This window comes from Gallinula chloropus (genome assembly GCF_964237585.1).
Source record: "Gallinula chloropus genome assembly, chromosome: 2".
Classification (NCBI taxonomy): domain Eukaryota; kingdom Metazoa; phylum Chordata; class Aves; order Gruiformes; family Rallidae; genus Gallinula; species Gallinula chloropus.
In genome coordinates, this window is record NC_140086.1 from 163,520,427 (window position 1) to 163,539,031 (window position 18,605).

General features: G+C 70.0%; 2 protein-coding genes across 2 annotated transcripts; one reads left to right on the forward strand and one right to left on the reverse strand.

Moving 5' to 3' along the window:
- Nucleotides 1-2,012: 2,012 nt before the first annotated feature.
- Nucleotides 2,013-9,419, forward strand: LOC311189291 (uncharacterized protein; the record flags this gene model as incomplete). The annotated part of the gene is given in 4 exon segments (XM_084260924.1): nt 2,013-2,051; nt 2,053-2,638; nt 6,668-6,871; nt 8,061-9,419. Coding segments are annotated over 4 exon segments (1,872 nt in total). The 3' UTR covers nt 9,104-9,419.
- A 2,476-nt stretch (nt 9,420-11,895) lies between these two features.
- LOC311189292 (zinc finger protein 783-like) lies at nt 11,896-17,175 on the reverse strand (the record flags this gene model as incomplete). Its single annotated transcript, XM_084260925.1, has 7 exons — nt 11,896-12,676; nt 14,144-14,263; nt 14,349-14,459; nt 14,966-15,079; nt 15,462-15,588; nt 15,688-16,089; nt 16,948-17,175. 7 exons carry the CDS (start codon nt 17,173-17,175, stop codon nt 11,928-11,930), a joined length of 1,851 nt encoding a protein of 616 aa, XP_084117051.1. The 3' UTR covers nt 11,896-11,927.
- Nucleotides 17,176-18,605: the final 1,430 nt, after the last annotated feature.

Here is an 18,605-nt window from a genome sequence, read left to right on the forward strand (position 1 = left end):
GGACGGTGCGGCCCCCCCGGTTTAACCCCCTCCCCCGGGGGCAGGCGCCGTCCCCCGGCCTCTTTGTCCCCGGTGCCCGGCGGAAGCGCGAACAAAAGCCCGAGGCCCCCCGGGGGGTGCAGCCGGTGATCCCCCTACACCCCCCCCCCACCCACCCCCCTACCCACGTACAGCCCCCCCGGCCGGGAGAGGGGGGAGGGGAGAGGCCGTTCCCCCCGGGGAGGGGGTGGGTGAGGGTCTGAGGCGCTGGGCCGGGGCTGCGAGGCGGCCCCCGGAGGGGTCTGAGCGCGGCCGGGGGGATGCTGGGGGGCCGGGGGGGGCGAGGCCTGCGCCGGGCTGCGGTCCGGGGGGCTCCGCTGCCAGCCCGAGACCCCCGCCGCGGCCCCGGGCGCTCCAGGCGCCCAACGGGACCTTGAGGTGCCGGCTGGGGCCTTGGCCGGGGTCTGCCCCAGCTCGGCACGGGCTTTGCCGGGTCCCCCAGGCCCTGGCCGGCAGCTCGGGGTGCTCGCCAGGGGCTCCTGCAGGGCCCGGGGCTGCTTCTCTTGCTCTAGGGTGTTGCTGAAGGCTCTCGGCAGAGCCTCGTGCCCTCGCCCCGGCCAAGGTCTTCCCCATGGGCACAGCCTTTGCCGTGGCTCTGGGGCGCTTGGCAGGAGCCTGAGCTGTTCCCCGTGGCCAGGGGCTTTGTCATGGGCCCGCAGCGCTTGCCCTGGGCCCTGCTGTGGGCCCAAGGCTCTCCCTGGTACCTTGAGCTGTTCACCATGGCCAGAGTCCTCACCGTGGCCCCGAGGTCCTCACCGTGGCCCCGAGGGTCTCACTGTGGCCCCGAGGTCCTCACCGTGGCCCCGAGGTCCTCACCGTGGCCCCGAGGGTCTCACTGTGGCCCCGAGGTCCTCACCATGGCCCCGAGGGTCTCACCATGACCCCGAGGGTCTCACCGTGGCCAAGACCCTTGCCAAGGCCCTGCATCCCAGCCAAGGTCTTCTCCACAGCCTTGAGATGCTCACCCTGGCCAAGGCCTTCGCCGTGGCCCCGCCGCCCGTGCTGCAGCCAAGGGCTGTGCCAAGGTGCCGAGGTTCCTGCTGGGAACCTGGAGTGCTCACCACAGCCAGGACCTTCACCACGGGCCTGAGGCCCTGTGTGGCAGCCCTGGTGATTTCACCGTGGTTGTGGCCCTCGCCGCAGCACCGAGCTGTGGGGTTGCAGTGCTGACCACGGGCCAGGCCCCTCACTGGGGTCCTCGCTGTGCCCGAGACCCCATGGCTGAAGTTGCTGCTGGAGCTGCTGCCGTGGCCCTGGGGTGCTGGCCCGTGCTGTCAGCAGGGCAGCCAGGGCCTCGAGGCGCTCCCCATCGCCCTCAGCCTGGCCCTGGGGTGCTCCTGTCACCATCTGCGTGGCCCTTAGGCACTTGACACAGCCCCAGGGTGCTTGACACAGCCCCAGGGTGCTTGCCATGGCCCCAGGGTGCTTGCCACAGGCCCAAAATGCTTGCCATGGCCCCAGGGTGCTTGCCACAGGCCCCAGGGTACTTGCCACAGGCCTAGGGTGCTTGCCATGGCCCCAGGGTGCTTGCCATGGCCCCAGGGTGCTTGCCACGGCCCCAAAGTACTTGCCATGGCCCCAGGGTGAGTGCCACAGCCCCAAAGTGCTTGCCACAGGCCCAGGGTGAGTGCCACAGCCGCAGAGTGCTTGCCACAGCCCCAGGGTGAGTGCCAGAGCCCCAGGGTGGGTGCCACAGGCCCCAGGGTGAGTGCTACAGCCCCAGGGTGCTTGCCAGAGCCCCAGGGTGGGTGCCACAGCCCTCCCCCTGCCCTGTGCCGCCGTCGCCCTCCACGCACCGTGCCCACCGCCCTCTCCGCGGCCCCCGTGGCAGCCGGCTGGGGGGGTTGGGGGTCCCCCGGGTGCCTCTGTCTGGAGAGGGCCGGGGGCCCTGGCCGCCAGCCCCGCGCCGCCGCCACCCAGCGCTGCCCTTTCCTTTTCTCCCCTCCCAGGTGCTCTCGAGCCGGGGCGAGGGGATGAGGTGCCCCCCTGCCGCGTGGTGCGCCGGAGCGGCGGCTCTTTAGATCCTCCCCGGCCCGAGCCTCCTCCTCCTCCTCCCTTGCCATGGATGCCTCGGGGGCTCTCGCTTCGGCTCCCTCCTCCGCGGCTCCCTCGGGCTCCCGCAGCCCCATGTTCCCCCCAGGAGCCGAGAGAGAGGAGTGGGGGCCCCGGTTCAATTGTGCCCCTTCCACCTCTGCCGCAGCCTCGCAGGCGATGCCCGCGTCTGGCCGGAAGAGGAAGGCCAACTTCTCCAATGACGAGACTGAGACGCTGGTCTGGAATGTGGTCCGGCATTTCAGCGCCCTGTACGGGTCCGAGGCCCTGCGGGCTCACCCCGTGCGGAGGAAGCAGCTCTGGACCCAGATCCAAAGCCGCGTCAACTTCCTGGGCTACACCGAGCGCTCCATCGACGACCTGAAGCACAAGTGGCGCGACCTGCGGCTGGACGTCAAGAAGAAGATCACCTCCAAGAAGCACCTGCCCGTCAGCCGGGCCGGCGGCGCCCTCCACAAGCCGCGGCTCACCCCCCTGGAGAAGATGGTGGCGTCCACCTTCCTGCAGGCCAGCCACGACTCGGAGCCCGAGATCATCCTGGACCCGGGTGAGTGGCCGCGCTGCTCCGGGGAGGGAGGAGAGGAACCCCCGTGCTGTGTCCCTGCCTGTGTCCCTGGTGATGTCACCAGGCCATGGTCCCCTCCCCAAGCTCTGGGGTGGGTGAGGAGAGACCCAGGCTGTGTCCCCACCTGAGCTCTCCAAGTGATGTCCTGCCTGGTAACATCACCAGGCCATGGTCCCCTTCCTGAGCTCTGGGGTGGGTGAGGAGAGACCCCCGTGCCATGTCCCCGCCTGAGCTCAGAGTGATGTCCTGCCTGGTAACGTCACCAGGCCATGGTCCCCTCACAGAGCTCTGGGGTGGGTGAGGAGAGACCCAGGCTGTGTCCCCACCTGAGCTCAGAGTGATGTCCTGCCTGGTGACGTCACCAAGCCATGGTCCCCTCCCCAAGCTCTGGGGTGGGTGAGGAGAGACCCCTGTGCTGTGTCCCCACCTGAGCAATGAGGGGTGTCCTGCCTGGTAATGTCACCAGGCCCTGGTCCCCTCTAGGGTGGGTGAGGAGAGACCCCCGTGCCATGTCCCCATCTGAGCTCTCCAAGTGATGTCCTGCCTGGTGACATCACCAGGCCCTGGTCCCCTCACAGAGCTCCAGGGTGGGTGAGGAGAGACCCCCGTGCCGTGTCCCCACCTGAGCTCTCAGAGTGATGTCCTGCCTGGTAACATCACCAGGCCATGGTCCCCTTCCTGAGCTCTGGGGTGGGTGAGGAGATACCCCTATGCTGTGTCCCTGCCTGAGCAATGAGGGGTTTCCTGCCCGGTGACGTCACCAGGCCATGGTCCCCTCACAGAGCTCCAGGGTGGGTGAGGAGAGACCCCCGTGCCGTGTCCCCACCTGAGCTCAGAGTGATGTCCTGCCTGGTAACGTCACCAGGCTGTGGTCCCCTCACAGAGCTCTGGGGTGGGTGAGGAGAGACCCCCATGCCATGTCCCCATCTGAGCTCTCCAAGTGATGTCCTGCCTGGTAACATCACCAGGCTGTGGTCCCCTCTCTGAGCTCTGGGTAGGTGAGGAGACACCCAGGCTGTGTCCCCACCTGAGCTCTGAGTGATGTCCTGCCTGGTGACGGCACCGGGCTGTGGTTCCCTCTAGGGTGGGTGAGGAGAGACCCCCGTGCCGTGTCTCCATCTGAGCTCTCCAAGTGATGTCCTGTCTGGTAACATGACCAGGCCCTGGTACCCTCCCTGACCTCTGTGTGGGTGAGGAGACACCCGTGCTGTGTCCCCACCTGAGCTCTCTGAGTGATGTCCTGCCTGGTAACATCACCAGGCCGTGGTCCCCTTCTTGAGCTCTGGGGTGGGTGAGGAGAGACCCCCGTGCCGTGTCTCCATCTCTGCTCTGAGTGATGTCCTGCCTGGTAACATCACCAGGCTGTGGTCCCCTCTCTGAGCTCTGGGTGGGTGAGGAGAGACCCCCGTGCCGTGTCCCTGCCTGAGCTCAGAGTGATGTCCTGCCTGGTGACGTCACCAGGCCATGATCCCCTCTCTGAGCTCTGGGTGGGTGAGGAGACACCCATGCCATGTCCCCATCTGAGCTCTGAGTGATGTCCTGCCTGGTGACGTCACCAGGCTGTGATCCCCTCTCTGAGCTCTGGGTGGGTGAGGAGACACCCAGGCTGTGTCCCCACCTGTGCCCTCAGAGTGATGTCCTGTCTGGTAACATCACCAGGCCATGATCCCCTCTAGGGTGGGTGAGGAGAGACCCCCGTGCTGTGTCCCCACCTGAGCAGTGAGGGGTGTCCTGCCTGGTAACATCACCAGGCTGTGGTCCCCTCTAGGTTGAGTGAGGAGAGACCCCCGTGCCATGTCCCCATCTGAGCTCTCCAAGTGATGTCCTGCCTGGTGACATCACCAGGCCCTGGTCCCCTCACAGAGCTCCAGGGTGGGTGAGGAGAGACCCCCGTGCCGTGTCCCCACCTGAGCTCAGAGTGATGTCCTGCCTGGTAACGTCACCAGGCTGTGGTCCCCTCACAGAGCTCTGGGTGGGTGAGGAGAGACCCCTGTGCCGTGTCCCTGCCTGAGCAGTGAGGGGTGTCCTGCCTGGTGATGTCACCAGGACATGGTCCCCTCACCAGGCTCCAGGGTGGGTGAGGAGAGACCCCCGTGCTGTGTCCCCACCTGAGCAGTGAGGGGTGTTCTGCCCGGTGATAGCACCAGGCTGTGGTCCCCTCTCTGAGCTCTGGGTGGGTGAGGAGACCCCCATGCCATGTCCCAGCCTGAGCTCTGAGTGATGTCCTGCCTGGTGACGTCACCAGGCTGTGGTCCCCTCACAGAGCTCCAGGGTGGGTAAGGAGAGACCCCCGTGCCCTGTCCCTGCCTGAGCAATGAGGGGTGGGCTGCCCAGTGATGGCACCAGGCCATGGTCCCCTCACAGAGCTCTGGGTGGGTGAGGAGAGACCCCTGTGCTGTGTCTCCATCTGAGCTCTCCAAGTGATGTCCTGTCTGGTAACATCACCAGGCCCTGATCCCCTCTCTGAGCTCTGGGTGGGTGAGGAGAGACCCCTGTGCCGTGTCCCCACCTGAGCTCTCCAAGTGATGTCCTGCCTGGTAACGTCACCAGGCTGTGATCCCCTCCTCAAGCTTTGGGGTGGGTGAGGAGAGACCCCCGTGCTGTGTCCCGATCTCTGCTCTGAGTGATGTCCTGCCTGGTATTGTCTCCAGGCTGTGGTCCCCTCCCCAGGCTCCAGGGTGGGTGAGGAGAGACCCCCGTGCCATGTCCCCACCTGAGCTCTCCAAGTGATGTCCTGTCTGGTAACATCACCAGGCTGTGGTCCCCTCTAGGGTGGGTGAGGAGAGACCCCATGCCGTGTCCCCACATGTGTTCTCAGAGTGATGTCCTGCCTGGTAACATCACCAGGCTGTGGTCCCCTCCCCAAGCTCCAGGGTTCTGCTGAGGGTTTGCATCCTGTGTGGATGGTAGAAGGAGGTTTTGGGGGGTTGATGCATCCTGTGTGGGTGGTAGAAGGAGGTTTTGGGGGGTTGATGCATCCTGTGTGGATGGTAGAAGGAGGTTTTGGGGGGTTGTTGCATCCTGTGTGGATGGTAGAAGGAGGTTTTGGGGGGTTGTTGCATCCTGTGTGGGTGGAGGAAGGAGGTTTTGGGGGGTTTGAGGTGGGGTTACAGCGTCCAGCCCAGCCATGGTCCTGTCCTGCCTGAGGGGGGAACCACCACGGCTGGAAACCCTGCCTGGGGATCCCGTGGGCTGAGCAGCCACACCTCACACTTTGGGGGGAGCAGGGCTTTTGGGGGGGGTCTGCCTTTTCTTTCCTTACCTGGCCCCAGTGCCTGGCCCTGCTGGGTGCTGCCTGAAGGCAGCTGGGGGGTTGTTTCCCACCCCGTTGTTTTCGGGGTCAGTGTCCCCCCGGTTCGCTGAGGGCAGGGGGAGCCTCAGGCGTGAGCAGCCACACTGCCCTCCCACAGCCAGCTGCTGAGTGTGGCTGGGGAGGGGGTGCCCCTCGCTCACCCCTTGCTCCTGGGTGGCACCTCGAACCCCAAGAGACACGTTGGGGTGGGGGGCTGTGAGTGCAGGACCTGAGATCAGCCTTGCAGCCGTGCTGGGTGCCCCCCAGGAGGGAAAGGCAGCCCCTCCAGCCCTTTTGCTGCCACAGAGGGGGTGGGTCTGGGTTCTGTGTGTCCCTGGGGCACCCCAGGACTCGTTTTCCCTGCGCCTTCCCCTGCTCTTCCAGCTCAGCCCCTTTCCATGGGGGGGTCTCAGCGCGCTCCCCAGGCTCGGGCTGACCCTGAGCCAGGCGCCCCTCGTGCTGCAGAGCAGGGGGTCTCCACCCCATGGGACTCCCAGGGGCTCCCGACCCCCTCGGGGCTTCCAGATGGTCCCAGGGGGGAGGTGAAGGTGAGCGATGGGGCAGAGCCCACCTCACAGGAGGACCCGTCCCTGAGCGCGCCTGTCCCCACGCACAGGGTTCCCTGGGGCCCTTCGGGGAGACCCCCACCCATCCCATCCTGGGGGGCGCGGGAGGTGGCTGCGCCTCTGAGGCCGGGCTGTGTCCGTGTGTCCCCGCAGACCTGTTCTTCCCCGGTGCCACCAAGCAGCCCTTCCTGCACCTGCAGCCCGGCGCCAGCCACCCCAGCATCTACATCGACACCAACGGGCAGCCCTCGGCCCTGCCGGACCTGGAGGGCTCCGCAGTGCCCCGCCTGGCCGTGCAGAGCCCCGACCCGCCCGGCGCCTGCGACTACAGCCGCGGGGAAGGGCAGAGCAGCTCGGGTGAGGCGGCTGCGGCCGACGGGAGGGCAGGGCAGGGGCAGGGGACGCACCCGGAGCCCGCTGGGGTGGGGGGTGGAGGGGCTGGGTGCAGCACAAGGGGGGAACCAGGATGGGAGACGCTTCCCTGCACCCCTCTCCTGCTCTGTGGGTGCTCATGGGGGACTGGGTGCAGTGCAAGGGGGGAACCAGGATGGGAGACGCTTCCCTGCACCCATCCCTTGCTCTGTGGGTGCTCATGGGGGGCTGGGTGCAGCACAAGGGGGGAACCAGGATGGGAGACACTTCCCTGCACCCCTCTCATGCTCTGTGGGTGCTGATGGGGGGCTGGGTGCAGCACAAGGATGGGAGATGCTTCCCTGCACCTCTCTCCTGCTCTGTGGGTGCTCATGGGGGGCTGGGTGCAGCACAAGGGGGGAACCAGGATGGGAGACACTTCCCTGCACCCATCCCCTGCTCTGTGGGTGCTGATGGGGGGGCTGGGTGCAGCACAAGGAGCCAGGATGGGAGATGCTTCCCTGCACCCCTCTCCTGCTCTGTGGGTGCTGATGGGGGGCTGGGTGCAGCACAAGGATGGGAGATGCTTCCCTGCACCTCTCTCCTGCTCTGTGGGTGCTCATGGGGGACTGGGTGCAGCACAAGGAGCCAGGATGGGAGACGCTTCCCTGCACCCCTCTCCTGCTCTGTGGGTGCTGATGAGGGGCTGGGTGCAGCACAAGGATGGGAGACACTTCCCTGCACCCCTCTCCTGCTCTGTGGGTCTTCACAGGGGGGCTGGGTGCAGCACAAGGTGGGAACCAGGATGGGAGACGCTTCCCTGCACCCCTCTCCTGCTCTGTGGGTGCTCAGGGGGGGACTGGGTGCAGCACAAGGATGGGAGACGCTTCCCTGCACCCATCTCCTGCTTTGTGGGTCCTCATAGGGGGGCTGGGTGCAGCACAGGGGGGAAGCCAGGATACTCCCCTGCACCCCTGTCCCGCTCTGTGGGTGCTGAAGGGCTGTGAACACCCAGCCTTAGGGTGGTGTCCCCGCCGCGGGGTGTTGGGGGCAGGCGAAGGGGGTGGGTCTGAAGGACCCAGAAGCCATTGCGAGGGGCAAGTGTCTGTCGGGGGGTGCGTGTGCTGGGCAGGGGTGGGGGGGCCAGGGTGCCAGGCAGGTCTGAGCAGAGACCCCTCCTCTTCTCCCCCTGCAGCCGAGTCGGGCCCGGAGCTGCGGACGCCGGACATGTCGGCCATCTCCCCGTCCCTGCGCAACGAGTCGCTGGTCTCCTACGCCTCCATGTCCGAGGAGGAGGAGAAGGAGGGCCGGGAGGGGGAGAGGGGCCAGGGCGGGGGGGCCGCGGGGGCGCAGCCCGGGGGGCCCGAAGCCCCCAGCTCCGCGGAGGAAGACATGAAGCTGTCCCGCCAGGCCATGCTGATCCGCCGGTGCAGCTCCCAGGGCTCCGTCACCTCCCTGCCCGAGGACCCTCTCAACCCTGCGGACCCTCACTCGGACTGGGGCCACGAGGGGGTGTCCGACCTGCCCGCCCTGGGCCGGGGGCTCGACTCTTCGCACCCCGAGGAGCAAGCGGGGGGCTCGGGCCCGGAGATGGGCGCTCTGCCCAGGGTACTGATGGGCCCGACCTGGGAGAAACCTTCAGCGGAAGAGGAGCCCCCGGCCCGCTCCCCCCTGCACGGCGCCCTGACCGAGGAGTCGCTCCCGTCCTCCGCCTCCCCGCCGGGCGATGCCCCCGCCGCCGCCGCCCCCGGCCCACCCCGCGGCCTGGGCTGCTCCCGCCTGCGGGAAGAGCGGCGGGAGAGCTGGAGGACTAACATCCATCACCTGCTGGACCTGGAGGAGCAGTGGGACCAGCTCTACCACCAAGAGCTGGCCATGTGGCAAGAGGAACGGGCCACCCAGCGGGAGGAGCGGGCCCGCGACCGCGAGCTCCAGTTCCGGCTGCTGGGCGTCCTGACGGACATCCGCGACGAGCTGCGCTACCTGCGCCAGGAGCGGGCCAGCGCCCGCCAGAGCCAGCCCACGCCCCCCGCGCCCCACCCGGACCCCAGCCCGCTCCTGGAGCAGCCCAAAGCCGAGCCTGGCTTCCCAGAGCCGCAGGCCGCGACCGCCGGCGGTTGGGCCGAGAGCGCCGTGCCCAGCCGCAGCCCCTTCGGTAACCGCGGCCGGGGCCGGCGTCGAGGCCGCCCCAGAGGCTCTGCCTCCAGACACAGACGCCTCTTCCTCACCAACAGCTAGGGGCCGGGGGGGGACGCTGTCCCACGAAGGACATGGTGTCCCCGCGGCCCTCCCGGCCCTGGACCGAGGGGTGGGGCGGGGGGGGGATGTGTGCGCGGGCCGGGGAGGGGGATCCGCCGTGCCCGTGGGGCACGTGCCCACCCCCCCTGTGAAGTTGGCTCCTACCCCGAGGAAGGTTCCGTGGGGCCCACAGGCAGCCAGGGCCTGGTGCTGGAGGCGCGGCGGGAGCGCGGCGATGGCGGTGGCGTCGGTGGCAGCGATGGCGGCGGCGGCCTCGCGCTCCCTGCCCGGAGTGGGAGCGTGGGGAGGGGGTCGGCAGGGCGGGGGCCGTGTGGCAGCGCTAGTGGAGTAGGATTACTACCTTTATTTTTTGGGGGGGGGGGTGGGGGGGGGTGTTGGGGGGGGGGGAGGGGGCGTTAGGAACAATTAGTCGCTGACGGGCGAACATTTTATGCAAATCATTTAATGACCTAATTTGCATATAACCACAAAACCTTCTGTTTAAGGAAAAAAAAAAAAATCCCCCAAAAACCCAGAAAAAAATGCTGTGTGTGTGTGTGTGAGTGAGTGTGAACAATTGGGGAGGGGGCAGCAGGGGCCCCTCTTCCCACGGCCCCCCCCCCCCGCGCTGGGAGCCAGGCTGGTGCCAGCCACACCACCAGTGATGCCAGCCCGGTGCTACCAGCCTGCTCCTGAGGTGGCCCCGTGCAGGGATTGGGGGGGGGTCTGTGTGTGCCCCCCACCCCTCCTGCAGGAGGCTTTTTGGGGGTCCTGTCCCCTGCTTGCTGGTGCCAGGGCTTCTCTGCTCCTAATTCACCCTCTGCCTCTGGCTCCTCTCTGCTCCCCCCCCACCCCGGTGCTGCTGGGGGGGGTCTGTCCTGCTTTGGGGGGGCAGCCCCCCCCCCCCCATGATACAGCCACACCAGGAGGGTCCCCAGCACAGCCAAGCCCCCTGGTGTCAACACCCCCAGGCTCAACACTGAGTTCATCGCACTTACCTGGGGCCCCCCCAGCCCCTGGGGTCAGAAATTGGGGAGGGGGGAGCAGGGGGTGGGGGGGGGGCACACAGGGTGTCCAGGGCTGGGCTGGCCATGCTTGGCACCAGCAGCCTGAGCTGCCTGCGGGGTGCTGGGGTGTTGGGCAGGGGTCACAGCTCGGGGGGGGGGCACATGTTTGGTCCAAGGGTCCCCAGGGAGCTCAGGACACCCCCCACCCCCCCCCCCCCCCCAGTGTCGTGACACCCCCTCCCCACAGCCATGGCCCCGCTCAGTGACAGCAGGATGGGGGGCCGGGTCCCCACTCTGGTTGGGGTCTCCAGGGTGCCTGCCCCCCATAGCAGGGGTGAGGGGGCACACTGGCAGTGACCCCCCCCCCCCCCCTCAGTCCAGGGGAACCAGAGGGGTGCAGGAAGGTGGGTGCTGGGTTGGTGGGTGCCCCAGGGTGGGCCTTGGCCCCCAACCACTGCCCACGAGTGTCAGGGAAAGGGAGGAACGAACCGGGGGGGGGTCCCAGGGGTCTGGGGGAGAGCTGAAACCTCGCAGGGTGTCACCCATGGGTGCAGCCACTCCCTGCTTTGGGGTGGCAGGAGGGCAAGGCCACCAGTGACATCCCCCCCCCCGAGACCCCAGCCTGTTCCCCTGCCCCATGCAGGGTGCCCTCAGCCCACCCACCCCCCCCCCCCGCCCATTCCTGACCTTGACTTCCCAGGGAGGGGGAATCAGGATCCCTGGGGGGGGGGGGGGGCACCATGGCCTCAGGGCCTGGGGGGCAGTGGGACCCCCCCCAGGGTTTTGGGGTGGGGGGAGGCGCTGCAGCCCAGCACGACTTTATTCCGTCTCGCACGGTCCATACAAAACCACACCCCGAGCACTGGGCAGGGGGAGTAAAAACCGGGGGGGGGGCAGGGAGCAGAGCAGCAGGCGGGGGGGAGTGGGGGGGTGAGGAAGGGTCTGGGGTGGGGGGGGGCGGGCAGGGAGCAGCGGTGGGGGACGACGTGGCTGGGGGGGGGGGGAGAGAGGGGGCTGCTCCCCATCCCGTGCAGCGAGATTGTCTGGGGGGGGGGGGGGGCTGAAGAGCGTCTGTCCGTCTGCAGCAGGATGGGGGGGGGGGGGGGCACACACACACCCCTCTATGGGTGCACGACCCCCCCCTGCTCCCTCCTCCACTACCCCCCATCCCCCCCCAGCCGCATTCGGGGGGGGAGCTGAGGAACCCACCCACCATCCCGGGGGGAGCTGGGGGGGGGGGGGTGTCCCCCATCCCGGGGGGAGCTGGGGCGCCCATCCCCATCCCGGGGGGGAGCTGTGGGGGGGCGGGGGGGTGTGTGTCCCCCATCCCCATCCCGGGGGGAGCTGGGGGGGGGGGGTGTCCCCCAGCCGCATTCGGGGGGCAGCTGGGGCGCCCACCCCCATCCCGGGGGGAGCTGTGGGGGGGAAGGGGGGGGTGTCCCCCATCCCGGGGGGAGCTGGGGCGCCCACCCCCATCCCGGGGGGAGCTGAGGCGGGGCGGGGGTGCCCCCCCAGCCGCATTCGGGGGGGAGCTGGGGCGCCCACCCCCATCCCGGGGGTGAGTTGGGGGCGGGGGGGGGTGTGTGCCCCCCCCAGCCGCATTCGGGGGGGGAGCTGAGGCGCCCACCCCCATCCCGGGGGGGAGCTGTGGGGGGGTGGGGGTGCCCCCCCAGCCGCATTCGGGGGGGGACTGAGGCGCCCATCCCCATCCCGGGGGGAGCTGGGGGGGGTGGGGGGGGGGTGTCCCCCATCCCGGGGGGAGCTGGGTGGGGGGTGTCATGGGGGTGGGGGTGTCTCAGTCCACTCTGGGGCCCCCCCTAGTCCCCGGGCGGCATGATGCCCGGCGCGGGGAGCGGCGGGGGCCCCGCCTCGGCGCCGTGGACCCGCTGGTGGTCCTTGAGCGACTCCTTGTAGCGGAAGCTGCGGCCGCAGGCCGGGCACTGGTAGGGCCGCTCCCCGGTGTGGATGCGCTGGTGCTTCAGCAGGTTCTGCTTGCGGATGAAGCTCTTGCCGCAGGCGGCGCAGGCGAAGGGCCGCTCGCCCGTGTGCAGCCGCTGGTGGTTCTGCAGGTGCTCCTTGCGGCTGTAGCTCTTCCCGCACTCGCCGCACTGGTAGGGCCGCTCGCCGCGGTGGATCATCTGGTGCCGCACCAGCCCCGAGTGGCAGTTGAAGCTCTTCCCGCACTCGGCGCAGGGGTAGGGCCGCTCGGCCGCGTGGCTGCGCTGGTGGATCCGCAGGCTCTTCTTCCCGCTGAAGCTCTTCCCGCACTCGGCGCAGCCGTGGGGACGCCCCTCGCCCGGGGCCGGGGGGGTGGTGCTGCTGCTGCTGCTGCTGGGGACCCCCGGCGCCTCCGCGCCCGGCTCCGCGCCCGGGGGGGCTTTGCCCAGTCTGTGCTGTGCGGGGAGAGGGGCCCCCGACGCCGCCGCAGCCCCCACCGGGCCCTCGGGGGTCCCGAAGCCGGCGCCGGGGAAGAGCAACTCCCCCGAGGCTCCCGGCAAGCCCACCTCCTCGGGGGGCTCGGCGTGGGGGCATCGCTCCTCTGTCTTCACCAGCAGCCCCTCGCCGGCTGGGGGAGGGGGGAAAGGCTGCGGTCAGCTTGCTGGGGACACTGGGGACACCCCCAAGCCACAGCACGGCCTGGGGGGGTGCTCCCCCACCACCCCCCATCCCCAATCCCATGGGGCCGGGCTCATCATCACTCCCCAGGACCAGGACTGGGCAGCATCTCCCTGTCCAGCAGCTCCCAGGGCTCTCAGACACCAGGAACACCCCCAAGCCCCAGCCCAGCCTGGGTGGGTGCTCCCCCACCATCCCCAATCCCCAATCCCATGGGGCCAGGCTCATCATCACTCCCCAGGACCAGGACCAGGCAGCATCTCCCTGTCCAGCAGCTCCCAGGGCTCATGGACACAGGGGCCGTCCCCAAGCCCCAGCCCAGCCTGGGTGGGTGCTCCCCCACCAACCCCCATCCCCAATCCCACAGGACTGGGCTCATCACCGCTCACCACGACTGGGCAGCCTCTCCCTGTCCAACAGCTCCCAGGGCTTGTGGACACTGGGGACACCCCCAAGCCACAGCCCAGCCTGAGTGGGTGCTCCCCCACCATCCCCAATCCCACGGGACTGGGCTCATCACTGCTCACCAGGACCAGGACCAGGACTGGGCAGCATCTCCCTGTCCAGCAGCTCCCAGGGCTCTCAGACACCAGGAATACCCCCAAGCCCCAGCCCAGCCTGGGTGGGTGCTCCCCCACCAACCCCCATCCTCAATCCCACAGGACTGGGCTCATCACCGCTCACCAGGACTGGGCAGCCTCTCCCTGTCCAACAGCTCCCAGGGCTTGTGCACACTGGGGACACCCCCAAGCCGTAGTCCAGCCTGGGTGGGTGCTCCCCCACCATCCCCAATCCCATGGGGCTGGGCTCATCACCACTCACCAGGACCAGGACCGGGACCGGGCAGCATCTCCCTGTCCAGCAGCTCCCAGGGCTCATGGACACAGGGGCCATCCCCAAGCTCCAGCCCAGCCTGGGTGGGTGCTCCCCCACCAGCCCCAGTCCCACAGGACTGGGCTCATCACCACGTACCAGGACTGGGCAGCATCTCCCTGTCCGGCAGCTCCCAGGGCTTGTGGACACTGGGGACGTCCCCAAGCCATAGTCCAGCCTGGGTGGGTGCTTTCCCACCAGCCCCAATCCCATGGGGCCGGGCTCATCATCGCTCCCCAGGACCAGGACTGGGCAGCATCTCCCTGTCCAGCAGCTCCCAGGGCTCATGGACACAGGGGCCGTCCCCAAGCCACAGCCCAGCCCGGGTGGGTGCTCCCCCACCAACCCCCATCCCCAATCCCACAGGACTGGGCTCATCACCACTCACCAGGACCAGGACCAGGACTGGGCAGCATCTCCCTGTCCAGCAGCTCCCAGGGCCCATGGACACCAGGGACACCCCCAAGCCCCAGCCCAGCCTGGGTGGGTGCTCCCCCACCATCCCCAATCCCACGGGACTGGGCTCATCCTCGCTCACCAGGACCGGGACCGGGACCGGGCAGCATCTCCCTGTCCGGCAGCTCCCAGGGCTCACGCACACAGGGCTCTTCCTCCTGCTTGATCCACGACAAGAAGTCGTGCGCTGTGATCAGGGTGTCTGCGCCTGTGGGGAAGGGACAGGGACTCAGAGGGGCTGCATCCTGCTCCTGGCAGGCTCAGGGGGGGCAGCTGGGGGGCCCTGGGCTCACCAGCACAGGGGTCCGCCGGCATCCCCCGCTCCTCGGCGAACTGCTGCTCCCCCACAAAGGCCACCTCCTGCTTGATCCGGGACAGGATGTCAGAGGTGGAGATCAGCGACTCTGTTCAACAAGGAGAGACTTGGCCGGTGCCACAACCCTCTGGCCGAAGCACCTCGGGCTGTGGGACACCGGGGCTTGGCCACGTGGGGTGTCCCCATCCCCCAGGCACCATTGGACACCCCGGGGGGATGTGGGCAGCTGGACAGCACCGAGGTGGCACCACCATGGGGACCAGCACCCTGGGGACGGGTGACCCGGGACAGTCGGTTGGAAGGGACAACCATGGCACAGCCCATGGGGACAGGAGACTGTGACACAGCCTGGGGGCTCCGACACGACACGGTGGCGGGTGGGGGACACGTGGATGTCCCAGTGATGGATCCCCAAGACCCCCCAGCACATCGGTCACGGGAGTTGAGGGGCGATGAGGAGAGGAGCTGGGGTGCTGGGGCTCTGGGGCCACCGGGGATGGAACGGGGCGAGCGGGAGGGTGGGGGCAGCAGGGGGTGGGAGGCAGGTGGGCTGGGGGCGCCCGGCGCTGCCCCGGCTGCCGGCCGGCGTCTCACCCGCGCAGGCGTCCGGCGGCAGCTCCCGCTGGTCCAGCTCCCTCTGCTCGGGGACGCAGGGTCCCTCGCTGCGCTCGCCGCGGGGCTGCGCCTCGCTCCTGGACAGGGCGCCGTCTGTGCGGGGAGACAGCGCCGCTCGCTCCGGTGCCAGGGCTGCACCCACCCCCACCCCTGTCACACACAGGTGGGGGGACACGACGGGGCTGCCGGGGCCCAGCACCCCGGCTGCAGGATGCTCAGATGCTCAGGACCCTGGTTTTGGGGGGATGAGGACCCACTCCAGCTCCCTGGGACCGGGTGGCACCAGCACGGCACGGTGCATCATCACATCCACACACACCCCCCGTGAGCTGCCGCGTGGGGTCCCTCCGAGACAGGAGGTCACACCATGTGCCACCAGGGACCGTTTGCGGGGGGTACCCACATCCGTCACCCTCCGGGGAGGTGCAGCCAACAGCCAGGGCTGCCGGGAGAGGGGCGAGAAGGGGATGTTTACCCAGGGAGATCAAAGACTCGTAGTTCTCCTTCAGCAGGTTACTGTACAGCTCTTTCTGCCACTCCTCCAAATTCTTCCACTCCTCTGCCGAGAAGTAGACGGCAATGTCAACAAACGTCACCGGCACCTGCAGGGACAGGCCCCCCCAGCAGCTCAGCGGTACCCGCTCCCCAGGGCAGCCCCCCACACACAGCCCACAGAGCCCCCCCCCCCCGGCAGCTGCTACCTTGGGGACCTCTCCCCGCGGACCGGGGGGCAGGCGCAGCACCCAGAAGTTCCTGTTCTTGAGCAGGTTCTCCACGTTCTCCAGGCGGCGCTGGAGCAGCCCGTACTCCTGGATCAGGGTGCCCAGCACGGCCCATTTGCTCTCCAGCTGGTTGCCGAACTCCATGGCCGTCTTCTCGCAGTCCAGGAGCTTCTTCTCAGCCGTGCCGGACCGGCCCTCCAGGCTGAGCAGGCGGGTGGCCAGGAGGTCGATCTTCCTCTCCATCGCCTGCACCGTGGCCACCACGGTCCAGAGCGAAGCCTCGGCGGAGTGGAGCTGAGCCTCCCGCATGTGCGCCCGCTCCGGCAGCAGCGGCGGCTGCAGCGGCATCAGGTGGGGGGCTTCCACGTTCCACTCCTGCACCTGGGCCGGGGGGGAGGGCGGTGGGTGGGAGGGGACCCCCATGGGTGGCCTGTCTGGTGTGTGTGTGTGTCCCCTCACCCCCACCCACCCCGGGGTCGTGTCTGGAGCCCCAGCAGTGCAGCAGCTCCCCCAGATTCAGGGGCTTCCCCCCCGCGACCCCGCACCCCGCTGTGTGACCCCCAAAGCTGGCAGCGCTGCCCCCTCCCCAGGCACCCCCTGTGCACCCCCTTCTTGGGCAGGATTTGCCCCCCCGTTCTTGGGCAGGATTTGCCCCCCCCCCACACACCCCACACAACCCCCCCCGTCCCCAGCCCCCCGGGGCTGTCGGTGCTGCCAGGGCTGAGCCGCAGGAGGGACCCGGGGCCTGAGGGGCCGGTGAGGGGCTCGCGAGCATCGCGGGGCGGCCGCGGGGTCAGCGCCGGTCACCGCTCCCCGCGGGGACAGCGGGGACAGCGGGTCACGGTGCGCCGCGGGCAGCAGCCCCCTCCCCTTGCGGGGGGCTCTCCGGGTCACACACCGCCCCCCCGACACCCCCCCCCCCAAGCCCCCGGGGGAGGATGGGGCCGGGAGCACGTGGCAGCCGGGCCCGGGGGTCCCGGGGACATCCCGGGGACACACGGGCATCCCGGGGCAGCGGCGGGTCGGGTCCCCGCGGGGCCGCCCGGGGCCGGAGGGCGCAGGGGGGTCGCCGGGGCTCCCCGGGCCGGGGATGCCGCGGGGGGGGGGGGGGATTCAGGGGGCACCGCGGAGGGTCCCGGCCGGGGCTCGCGGGGCCCAGTCGGTAACGCGGGTCGGGGCGGCTCCGCCGGCGGTGCCGCTGCCCCCGGGCCGGGCCGGGCCGGGCCGGGCCGCGCTTACCTGGGCGGGCGCCCACTCGGCCATGGCCCCGCGGTGCTGGGCCGGGCCCCGCAGGCTGGGGCCGGGCCGCGGCGGGGAGAGCGCGGAGCGGAACGGGAGCGCGCAGCCGGCCGCCGCCGCGCCGGGGCCGGGGCCGGAGCCGGGAGCGGAGCCGCTGTCGCTGCCTGCGCGCTGCGGGCCGGGCCCCGCCGCCCCGCCGAGGAGCCAGAGGCAGCCGGGGAATTGCATCCGCCTCCTCCGGGCTTCGCGGCAGTGGGCGGGGGGGAGCGGCGCCGAGCGCCGAGCACTGCCGCCTACCGGCACCGGCAGCGCCCGCCGCCCCGCCCCGGCACCGAGCCCCGGCACCGAGCCCCCGGGATGCCCCGAGCCCCCCGGGGGTCCCGGCCCCACGGGTCACCCGTCGGGGCTGGGGGTTTCCCCCCACCCTGCCCGTGGGACCGGCTCCTGGGACCCCCCCCGCTTCTCCATCGCTGCCGGTACCGGCCCCCCCACCGGCCCCGGCATCGCCGCGGGGCTCGGCACCGGGATGCCCTGAGCCCCCCGGGGGTCCCGGCCCCACGGATGGCCCGTCGGGGCTGGGGCTGGGGGTGTCTCCCCACCCTGCCCGTGGGACCGGCTCCCGGGACCCCCCTTCTCCATCGCTGCCGGTACCGGCCCCCCCACCGGCCCCGGCATCGCCGCGGGGCTCGGCACCGGGATGCCCCGAGCCCCCCGGGGGTCCCGGCCCCACGGGTCACCCGTCGGGGCTGGGGCTGGGGATTTCCCCCCACCCTGCCCGTGGGACCGGCTCCCGGGACCCCCCTTCTCCATCGCTGCCGGTACCGGTGTCCTACCGGCCCCAGCATCACCACCGGGCTTGGCACCAAGCCCCGGTACCGGCACTGAGCCCTGGGATGCCCCGAGCCCCCGGGGGGTCCCAGCCCCACGAATGGCCCGTCGGGGCTGGGGGGTTCCCCCCACCCTGCCCCTGGGACCGGCTCCCGGGACCCCCCTTCTCCCTCTGGCAAAGCCCCGGTGGGATGTGACCCCAGGGTGAGAGCTCAGTGTGGGGAGGGGAGCCCCAGCCACCCACTATGGGCTCCCCGTCCCAGACTGGGGTGGCTGGGAGACCCCCGGTGTCAGGGTGTCGGCGTTTCGGGGAGCCCCCTGCACACTCCCTGCCCTGGGACCCTTGGGCCCAGCGGCGCCGGGGGCTGGTGGGAGACCAGGGCAGAGCGTTGGGGTCCTGCCCTGGGAAGAGAATCACAGACTCATGGACTGGGCTGGGCTGGGAGGGACCCCAGGGGTCCCAGAGCTCCAACCCCCTGCCACAGGCAGGGACACCAACCTCCAGGCCTGGAGCTACACAAGGGTGCCCAGGGCCCCAGCCAACCTGGCCTGGAACACCAAGAGCCCCTGGGAGAGGCTCCTCTGGCACTGGGTGCTCGGGCAGGCCCGGGGTGGGGTCTCCACTCCGGTGGACACGGCCCAGGCCGGCCCAGCCTGCGGGCAGGGGGGGCAGCGGGACGGGGGGGCCTCGCGGGCCTCACAGGCCTCACCCCGGCCCCAGCAGCCGTTTCCCTCCAGGACGCGACCGCGGTGGCACCCGTGTCCCCAGCAGCATTGTCCCTCCACCTGCAGCACACGAAGCCTCCCAAACCCCCACGGCCCAGCACCCT